Below are 10,420 nucleotides of genomic sequence, written 5' to 3'. Positions count from 1 at the left end.
ATATTATCGAAAGTCGTAAACAGTAAAATAATTGAAGGTCTGGTCAAATATATACGTGCCTGTGGCCTGTTGACTTTAGTCAGCTAAGTCCAATTTTATAGAAAAATCAACTCGAAGTAAAAATGTTTAATTTTGTGTTTGATAACCGATTTTCAAACTCTACAATAAAACGATTCACCTTCGAACTATGACTATTCCTCCCTACATTTTTTTAGATCAGGTTTCCTTGGGTCTATTCATCTTATTTTTAGAGACAGCTGTACTAATAAGATATATGGTACATTTTCAATGTTTAATTTAATTAATTAATTGTAAATACATTCATAGAATACGCAACTGCGTGAAAATATAATAAAACAGTACTGTAATAAAATGGATTCCATTTTCTTTTTTATAAATGTGGTATCGTAAAGAAAAATACTTTTTTATATGCAAAAATATATGTGCATAATGCATAATGAGTCACGTCACGATCGCATGGCACGGAGAGGGCACATGGTTGTTATTCAGTAACGAAGTGAGGAACGTATTTAAAATTGTTGTAATAGCGTTATACCTGACACGATGAGTATAGATAAAGAAAAAGCAAGTGACAATGTGGAAACAACGAAATTTTCGGAACCGCAGGGCAGGAAAAAGCGACGTGCCAGTGAAAATCGTATGGAGGTATGAAGTGAGGTTATGTACAGTGACTCCCTTTATTTACATAAATAAATAATATTTGTACTTGCCAAAATGTTGTCGGAATTGTAGAGAAAATTTTAAAAGTTGTATTTTACAACTTTTTTATGTGGGTTGTAGCAAACTGATTGCTCTAGCTTTCCAAAAATGTTCAAATCGTATAGTCCAATATTTAAAAAGTTATCGCTTTTTAAAAACGTCCGAATATTAATGGGAGTCAATATAAATGCCAGTGTTAATCCAGCACTATGTTTACTCTTCTCGATAAACTAATATTTTTGTAAACATTTTTAGGTTGAAGTAATTAATGGCATAGAGGGAAAAACGAAACCACATACTTCCTTTAAAAAAACCAGAAATGTACAAGGTGGAGAACAAAGAAAAGTAAGTCGATTATTTACAAATTCAAGCATACAGTGTTTTATATTGTTATGCAAATAAAATGAATATTTCCAGGTGTCCGTTCCTGCGCACAGGTATACTCCGTTGAAGGAAAACTGGTTAAAAATATTCACACCCGTCGTGGAACATTTACAATTACAAATAAGATTCAATCTGAAAACGAGAAATGTAGAACTACGGGCAGCTCCAGAAACACCTGATATCGCTAATTTGCAAAAAGGTGCTGATTTCGTGAGGGCCTTCACTTATGGTTTCGAAATTGAGGACGCCTTGGCTTTGATACGTTTAGACGATCTGTTTATAGAAACATTTGAAATTCAAGATGTAAAACCTTTAAAAGGGGATCATCTCTCTAGAGCCATTGGAAGGTTGGCAGGCAAAGGAGGAAGAACGAAATTCACAATAGAAAATGTAACAAAGACAAGAATCGTTTTAGCAGATAGTAAAATTCATATACTCGGCTCTTTCCAGAATATACAGTTAGCAAGGAGAGCTGTTTGTAATTTAATTCTGGGTAGTCCACCTTCAAAAGTTTATGGACAATTGAGGAATGTAGCTAGCAGAGTATCGGATCGATTGTGAAAAGCTAAATAAAACTGAATATTAAGTTTAATTTGGAAAGAAATATTTGATACTCGTGTATCAAAAGCGATGTATTTGTTAGAATATATCCACCACACTTCGAATAAGACTTTTTTTTTAACTTTCGTGTATTTCATGTAACAATATTATGTAAAATATTACAATTGAAATAAGAATAAATAAATCTACTTTTCCAAGTAGATATATGAAATTTATTTAGTATAACTTAATCCTGAAGTTCTCGATTTAAAGTAATATTTGGTACTTGTACTTTCTGGGAACTTTGTTAAGAACTAGTCTGCCATCATAACTTAATGATGCAAAAGTCCAAGGGTCGGCAGATGACCATTCAACTGCATAAACACTGTCTTCATGCTCTTCGTATCTGCCTATAACTCCATCTTCGAATCTAAAACATATTAACGAGTGTAAGCTTCGAAATGATTTCGTTTGCATGTTCTCATCAAATTACTGCAATTACTTTTCTTTCTTGCAAGTATAGTCATTTTGTGCACAATCATCTTCTGGTGACACTATATGCCCATAAGGTTCAGAAGAAATGGACGCAATATTACTGAGTATAACTCTCGAGTCGCTACTAGAAGTCAGAACCAACTGATCATGAAATCGATTAATTCTGATATTCCACACCCAATGCGAATGCTCTGTACGTGATAATACTGGTTCTGTAGGTGATCTGATATCCCAGAACTTCATGTATCCATCATCTCCACACGTCGATAGGATATATTGACGATTTGTATTAAAGTCGAGATCCCTGAATATCAAATTGAGATTACACTGAAGCGTTTTTTGCCATATACAGTAAGTCCTCGACTTACACGGATCCATAGATAGCATAGAAAATAAGTTTTGGTGGTTTTAAGAGTGTCCGAATATTAGTGGGAGTCACTGTACATATATTAGGTCGGAAAGAAAGTTCTTACGGTTTTTGTTATTTTGATTTTATAATAAAAACCGCAAGAACTTTCTTTCCAACCTAATAGTATGTATAAAGCAGACCATGTAAGTTGAGGACTTACTGTAATTGTGAGCAACGTTTCTTAGTTACCTAATAATTTGTGAATGGGCATTTAAAATTGTCCACGACGGTTCAGAAGGACTTCTGAAGTCCCATCCACGAACATTGTTTTCATTCAACGTCACGAATTGATTGCAACCATTGTGAGGATTCCACTTTCCATTCGTGAAGCGTGGTTGTCCTTTACTAGCTAAAGTACCACAAGTAATTACCTAAACAATGTAAAAACAACAACAAAAAGTAAACTCGATTAACCACGAACGAGGAACACCGTTATTACCTGTGGTCCGTTGTTACTTAAATCCCATAGTACAAAATTATTATCTACAACTGAAACAGCTTGTGTTGAATCGGTTGGATGATAAGCAATAGTTTTAAGATCTGCACCGTACGGTGTAGTATCAATGTCTGCCAGTTTCAGAAGGTCTTCGACATCGTTCGTATATTCATTTAATTCTGGAAATTTCCAAATAGCTCCTTTCATTTGACAACTGCCATCGTCTGAATGAAAAGGTAGTTTTGATATTTTGTGAATTACTTTCACACTTTTTACATTGCTTATAAGATAATTTAGATCATAGTTACCGCTTAAAGTATTATAGCAAGTAATAAATACACTGGGATCAGCCGGAGATGCTTGCAAACACCAGATTTCCCCGATAGTATGGTGAAACACTTGTGTCCTTAAACAACCTGTTTTTTCATGCAATTCCACCAAATGAACTTGATTGTTATTAAATTCCAATGACTGGGTTCCTACCAGAAATCTGACAATATCTGTTTCTGCTGTTTGAGCCGACAGTGCCCTACTCTATCATGTTAAAAATAACAAAACAACGTTTAATAACCATGTCAAATTACATTTCAAAGACCCCTTGCACTCCTTTGTCGAGCGTGACTCGACATCAGAGAAAGAAAAGTGTAAATGAAACGGGTTTTTAAATGTATTTGGTTCTTCCATTATTTATTTGTCTTATTTTTTGGTTTAAAACAAATATAAATTACAACAAAATTTGAGAGCTATATTTAATATAATTAGTAAACAAAATTTGAAGTAAATTTCAAATAAAACGTTGTTGAAACGAGTTGTTGGCAGAAAATTGAAAAATAATTCGGAGTGCAAAGGGTTAAATGTCATTTATGGAGGAGTTGACTTTATCACAAAAAACTGTCATGATTTATAGCTTATGTTGTTCGAGTGCATACTTGAAATTCAAGTCCGTATATTACAGGGCTATCGTTTTCCATTTTTCAATACAATTTCTAGTACAGATGAAATAGAAAATTTTTCATCCAATCTCAACCTTACGATTTGACAGAACAGCTTCTGCTAGCGACAGTACACATGGGGTCCATTCCGTTGCACGCATAATGCGCATACACTGTATAGTGTAGTATAAGGGTGCGTTCCGTTTCACGCTTCAACGCATGAATCGCTCAGAATTCCCTAGATCCCCACCACTTCTCGCGCATCAGCTACCACAGCTCTGAGGTGAAGCCAGTGATGCCAGAATCGCGCGTCGTGGGTTTTTTCCCCTCCGCTCGCTCAGCCGACTCGACCCCCCACTCTGACGCACCGTCGTCGCCACTCTGCCGAGATACTCTGATAGAGATACGTTCGTGTGTAGCGCGTGCGCAGTAGAAGCAACGTGGCGACGACAGTGCGTCAGAGTGGGGGGTCGAGTCGGCTGAACGAGCGGAGGGGAAAAAACCCACGACCCATGATTCTGGCATCACTGGGTGAAGCGTTTGATGCGAGTGTCGCGGTACGCCGTGACATCCAGTGACATCGCATCGTGACGGCGCGGCGGCCCAGGGCGCGCTCTGATTGGTCCGTGTTTTTCGTTAATAACTCCTAAACAAAGCCGCAGTTGACTTTGGTGCAAAGGAAAATGTCTCTTAGAATGGTCTCAGGAACCACCCCCTTTCGGGATTTTCACGAGTTTTGGGACACCCTGTATAGTAGATGAAGTAATCTTGGGTACGTTGGTCACTCTATAAATTTTTTTAAAACTGTTATAATTTGATTGTGAAAAATGAATGTATATCATGTGTACTTATACTTGTGTATATATTCTCCAGAACAGATTGCGTTTCGGTACTTTCCCGCCAATATCATTACCCCACTACCTTTTCATCATAATGTAGATACATTCTCATAAGATGTCGCTGGTGAGGTCTGATAAATTTGCGTACGCATGCGTTCTCGAATGCGGTATTTTGCGACGCATGCGCACATTGGTTAGCTAGAAATTCCGGAGTTTCGCCTCTGTGATCTACGTCACTACGTTACGTTTCATATGATGAACTGCAAGGACATCTAGATAGTTTTGATAATCCCAGCCATATCCCTTCCACTTTGTCAGCAGCTCCCTGCGTTGCTTTGCGTCGGCCGACGGGTAACCAGCCGTGGGGTCACCAGATAAATTATGTCAAACGGAGTGGTGTTACGAACGTGAGCGACTTCGGGATTCGCTGTACCTGCATAGGAAAAGTATCGCAAAGTGCGCGTTGGTACGGTCCCAGTGTGATTCCGATGCGATTTACAAACTGGCCGTCGTTTTTTAGGCTTTCGTTAAATGAGTGCTACCTTTAAATGATCGTAGCAGAATCTGTGCTTCGGTATCGTCTTCGCACAAATGAATGTATCTATATTGATTTCATTTAAAAAATCATGCTGACCCTGCACCATCAACTGTAAGTATTACCGCCTGTCACATTGTTTCACCGTTTCGTCGATTGACACTCGCGAATATCAACGTCCACTACTAGTTTACTGTCATCAAATCTTAGGATACGCGTGTCCCTTTTTTCTTTTCGCACTTTTTGCACGAACCGAACACACACGCGTCCAATGCACTCGGATTCACAGAGACTGTGACTGAAATTTAAAAAAGAATGATCGTTAAGCGTGCTTGTATTTTGATTTTGGCGGAAATGTGAACGGATTATTTTGCCGCTTTGGCTACGACAGTCTTTTGATTACATATATTGTAATTCAAGATTTATCGAATTTTCAGACGATTTATGATTGATTATTATATTATCGATTATAATCGAAGTTTGGTATGAATTTGAAATGTTCGTCCCGCGAAGTTGTTCGCAAAATTGAATCAGATTTCGAAGAAACTCGATTACTGAAATTACGTTATGCTTTCTTGTCAACAATGAAATACTTTGTTGTGTTATTAACCTAATAATTTTCCGGAAGTTAAGTAATATAGATTTGTGTGTTCCACGGTGGAATGACTGAGATAAATGAATAATAAACGACAAGTTGATATGGTAAATATTTTGTTAGAAGAAACGTCATTTTTACGGGAGAACTGTTTATGAAATATTAATTGGAAATCAATGTAGCATCGCAGGTACCAAGTCTCGTAGACTGTCGCAGAGGATTGAAACAAATGATAGTCGCAACAATAATAATGCAAGCGAAGTAGGATATATTGCCTGCTACATTAGGTTTACTACGTTCGTATACAGTATACAGTTACCTCTGCTTAATTTAGTTTCGCGCAAAAATAATTCGGAACAGCAATATGGTATTTCCCTGTGTTGCATGTAATTCTCTTTAACGACAATTTACGGTCTTAATTCGTTCGTGTATAATGTATAATGGCTAAAGTAAGGTTATGAAACAGTTTAACTGACGTCTATTTGTAACGCTGGAAGACTACAAACGCAGGTAAATTCCTTTAGTACGTTTCGTTTCAAGGTCGACGTTACTCGCGAGTAATTCATTAAACATTCTTGAACAATAAATAGGGTACAAAATATGTAAAAACTAATTTATTGGAAACTCTGAGGTTGAGATAGAATTGATAGATTACGTTGTTGACGTAAGAATAAATGTTCAACTCGCGTTCATCGAGATTCCTAACTCCTCCAATCATCGGAAGAAGTAATCGTTGTAACTATATAGACAGCGGATTTTATGCATTTATGACAAAAATGAGTAGGTGTAAATTAAAACAGTGAAAACATTAGAAGAATTCAGAAATCCTGTTATATTACTTTCAACCAATTAATCATTCTTAAGGAAGAAAATAAATAGAAAATTTTTAAATTATGTAAAAATTATACACAAGTTCTGATCATTTTATCAATTTTTTTACACATTCGTGTTTACAATGGCTTCTTCTCGATTTGTCTATTTTTTTTTTTGTCATATGCAATCGCATTAAAGAGTTGACAATTAGGAGGATTTATATGTATAGTGGAGCAGCGAGGTGAGCTGTGCGATGAAAAAAAAAGAAAAACAAAGAAAATACATACGTAGTTTTTCATTAGTATATGTCGAAATGTTGTCACGAATGTTGGTTTGTTTTCACCGCGCCGCTATCATCGATGCTCGCAGCTCCACTATAAATCCACACTTACTTCGAACAAATGACAATCGAAAATAATTTTAGTCAACTGTTTAAGATGTACTGATTTTCAAGGAACATATTTTTTGGCATCAATAACACAAGTATGTAATAAAGAGATTTCGCAAAATATAAGAAATTTTTTCAACAAAACATGAATGAAAAGTTTAATCGTATTGAATGAGCCATAGTTTATTATTAGACAGTTTTTTTTAAATATGTTTAATAGGTTGAAAGTAATATAACAGTATTTTTAAATGCTTCTAATGTTTTTACCATTTTATTGTTGTCATAAATGCATAAAATCCGCTGTCTATTACACAGTATATGTATATGTATACATTTCAACGTGCCAGCATCTCGTCGAGCTTAACAAAATTAGATTTAGTCGACATTTAACTATACAAATTAATGTCTTCAGCCTGGACAAAGAACTGTGTCACCCATATATGATTGATGAGGCAGTTAACGCGCTTGTCGAAGTGTTGCTCCGTTTAAGAAGGTCCGGGTCTAGAAAGAGGGTGGGAAAATCAATCTCTCTCACATTTCCCCGATCTCTGTATTTCTAAGAATGTTTCCTCAAATTGTTTTCATAAAATTCGCAAAATTGTAACGCGGTGGGTATCGACATCTTATGGAGTTTCGAACGACTCGTCGCCGTTGACGATCCGTACTTTCGCGAAACTTTTAACACGTTTTCCACGAAACTTACTTCTTCGATTTTGTTCTACGTTTCCCCCCTCGGAAACTACGGGCTCAAGCGACTGGTTTGCTCGAACACACCTTCCATACATCTGTCCTTCTGGTCAGAACAACAAATGTGCAAATATAAGATAAACTTTTATCTTTCTTGGCGAACGAAAGGCAAAAAGGTAGTGGAAATCGCGTTGCTTGTTTGTACTGTGTGCTTTCTGTTAGCTAGAATTCATATTTTTATTCCATTCCGACTACGAGAAGATTTTTACTCGACGAAATAAATGTTTACCTTACTACAATTTCATGTTTACAACAAGATATGCGAGAGTAGTTATTACTGGGGAAATATAAAGAAAAATACTTGTTCATTTAATTAATCAAAATGTAATTTTGCTCACCAACATATAATGCATCTTTTAGCGCAATGTGAAGAGGAAAGTCACTATAGCAAGTCGTATAGTGGTTATTCCAGAGGGTATAAGTATTTGTAGAGTTATGGGTCAATTATTCTCAGTTTCATCAAACTTTCAACAAAGAATAGAGATTCTAGTCCCAACCATAGTAGCGCAGACAATGCACAAAAAGAAACTTTTCGTTCATTGATTTTATACAAGCAGAAGAGTTACAAACTGTACAACAAGTGGTCATTATTGTATTTAGAAGAATACTAAATGCAGGGTGTACACAAGAACAATGGAAAAAGCTCGCTTATTCATGCGTCCTATTCGACTTACTTCAAAGCTATAGCCATTTCTGTCTTTCAGTTCACTTACCTCACTGTCACATTGAAACAATGTCAAAATTTTTCATTATGTTTGCATCTTCACTTCTGAAATGGATCCCACAAATTATGGTATACACTGTAAATCAATTGACTTGCTACATTTTTGGTGTCCCTCGCGTAATATACAGCATGTCCCAAGAATGTTGTAGTGCCTTGAAAGGGATAATTTCTGAGATCATCTGAAGTAACTTTTTCCTTTGCGAAAATCTTCTTCGCGGCTTCGTTAACGAGTTATTAACGAAAAATGCAGACCAATCAGAGCGCGACTACTGCGGGCAGATTCCGGGTCGGCCAATGCCAACGCCACGTTCAGCGGGACCTGCCTGTCGACCCAGAATTCCTTCGTTGTAGGGGCGCTCTGATTGGTCCACGTTTTTCGTTAATAACTCCTTAACGGAGTCGCGGAGAACATTTTCGCAAAGGAAAAAGTTATGTATTTCGAAGGATCTTTGAAGTCACCCTTTTCGAAGAAATGCTACATTTTTGGAACGGCCTGTATATATACAGGGAAAAACATCTTCGTTGTTTTTAGTTATATGAAGAAATGTTTCTGGAAGAAAATGTCTGGTTCAGTAAGGCAATTATCATCGTAATTATCGTAATTCATCGTCGTTTTTAAAATGGAACGACGTATTTTGATTAGTGTAACATGTCAATGAAAAGACAAATTCAACCACGTATAATATGTTAAATTTCGAATGACGTTCGAAAGAGTTACTCTTAAAAAGGCATAAAACTTAACGTGCGAGACCATATTCATGCTTACCATGCTCTACTATGGTTCAGAGAGGAAGAATTTCGATTGTTTTGAAAGGGATTGATAGACAAAAAGGGGCCGTTCAAAGTGAAACCGTTCGATTCCCAAGTTCACGGAGCGGCCGAGAAAAAAAAAATGGGGAAGCGAAAGAGATGAGAGAAAGAGAGGAGAGACAGAGGCGCGTTACGCTCGTCCGTTTCGTGCATTGAAACGTACCGCTTGGCGAGCGAGGTGACCCGCGTCGAGGCTACACAATGGCACATCTCTCTCTCTCTCTCTCTCTCTCTGCCTCTCTCTCCCTTGGTATCTCCTCTCGTTCGCGTCATCTCTCTTTCCCTCCGGCGCGGCGTCGTGTTTGAATATCCATGGCTGCTCTTCGCCGGGCTCTCGGGTTAATTGATCGGCCGGGATGTTTTAGTCCTCGCTGGCGACGCGACGCTCAGCTACCCGGCTCATGGCAGCAGCCTGTGCGTCCACGTGAGATCGATCACTTGACTAGCACCGGGGCCAGTCGCAGCCCTATCACTTGTTCAACAGATGACGCAAGGCCAGGCCTGGCCGAAGAAACGGCCCGGTTTTTGCGGACCGGTTAAAAACGATTCACGCGCAGATCCCGCGCTGTCTTTTAGCGGATCGTCGGTTCAATTTGTACTGTACGTGGCTCTAAAGGCGCCTGGAAGGGTGTGAGCTTGTTGATTGGTTATTGGTAAACATTTGTGGGAAGAATGAATCGGGGAAAGGGGTAGTAATGTACCCTCCAGTTTTATATTTCTTCCTAAAATTTTATTCGCAACTTAACACGCGCTAAAGCGACTAAAATGTTTTAGCTTTACAAAAATTACAAGGCTCTATTTATTCAGATTCTGTGCAATTTTTATTACACTATGTGGCCGAGTAAAAAAGTCTATCGAATCAATTTTCATGTAACCAACTTTATAGTTTCAATAATTGTGAAATGAAAAATACGAAACCGGTCATTTGAACGGCAGTGGTAGGTTAAATGTCACAATATTACAAAATACATACAACGATTTTGTACGATTTCTGTTGGGGGTCATATTTAGGGTTGCCAGAAATGTTTTATCCAAATATAGAAGAAGTAGTGA

The 10,420-nt window shown here is 37.5% G+C and overlaps 3 protein-coding genes across 5 annotated transcripts in view; 2 read left to right on the top strand and 1 right to left on the bottom strand.

Moving 5' to 3' along the window:
* The first annotated feature begins 294 nt into the window (after positions 1–294).
* Positions 295–1,665, top strand: L(1)g0004 (RNA-binding protein pno1). The gene is made up of 3 exons (XM_076432719.1): positions 295–666; positions 976–1,065; positions 1,138–1,665. The coding sequence occupies exons 1-3, from the start codon at positions 565–567 to the stop codon at positions 1,663–1,665; spliced, it is 720 nt and encodes a 239-aa protein (XP_076288834.1). The 5' UTR covers positions 295–564.
* On the bottom strand, positions 1,615–4,092 carry LOC143213130 (EARP and GARP complex-interacting protein 1). Its single transcript, XM_076432718.1, has 6 exons — positions 3,914–4,092; positions 3,293–3,518; positions 2,988–3,208; positions 2,738–2,919; positions 2,147–2,443; positions 1,615–2,074 (listed from the first exon to the last, which is right to left on the bottom strand). Exons 1-6 carry the CDS (start codon positions 3,953–3,955, stop codon positions 1,912–1,914), a joined length of 1,131 nt encoding a protein of 376 aa, XP_076288833.1. The 5' UTR covers positions 3,956–4,092; the 3' UTR covers positions 1,615–1,911.
* Positions 4,093–5,053: 961 nt separating this feature from the next.
* LOC143213009 (uncharacterized) overlaps positions 5,054–10,420 on the top strand; it is a 58,262-nt gene continuing 52,895 nt past the window's right edge. Inside the window, exon 1 of one of the 3 annotated variants that reach the window (XM_076432432.1) lies at positions 5,054–5,404. The gene's annotated coding sequence lies outside the window, so the exon portion shown is untranslated. The remainder of the gene's footprint in view (positions 5,405–10,420) is intronic. The other 2 variants (XM_076432431.1, XM_076432433.1) reach the window with 2 other exon arrangements.

Source organism: Lasioglossum baleicum, chromosome 10 (genome assembly GCF_051020765.1).
Source record: "Lasioglossum baleicum chromosome 10, iyLasBale1, whole genome shotgun sequence".
NCBI lineage: Eukaryota > Metazoa > Arthropoda > Insecta > Hymenoptera > Halictidae > Lasioglossum > Lasioglossum baleicum.
The sequence above is the reverse complement of the archived record's forward strand: the minus strand, read 5'-3'. Positions and strand labels throughout refer to the sequence as shown.

Excerpts from the sequence above, each read along its gene's own strand:
- LOC143213130 (XM_076432718.1), bottom strand. The coding sequence starts at position 3,955 with ATGGAAAACGATAGCCCTGTAATATACGGACTTGAATTTCAA. Across the intron at positions 3,519-3,913 it reads TATACGGACTTGAATTTCAA|AGTAGGGCACTGTCGGCTCA; the intron begins GTATGCACTCGA and ends TTAACATGATAG. Across the intron at positions 3,209-3,292 it reads TTGCTATAATACTTTAAGCG|ACGATGGCAGTTGTCAAATG; the intron begins GTAACTATGATC and ends CTTTTCATTCAG.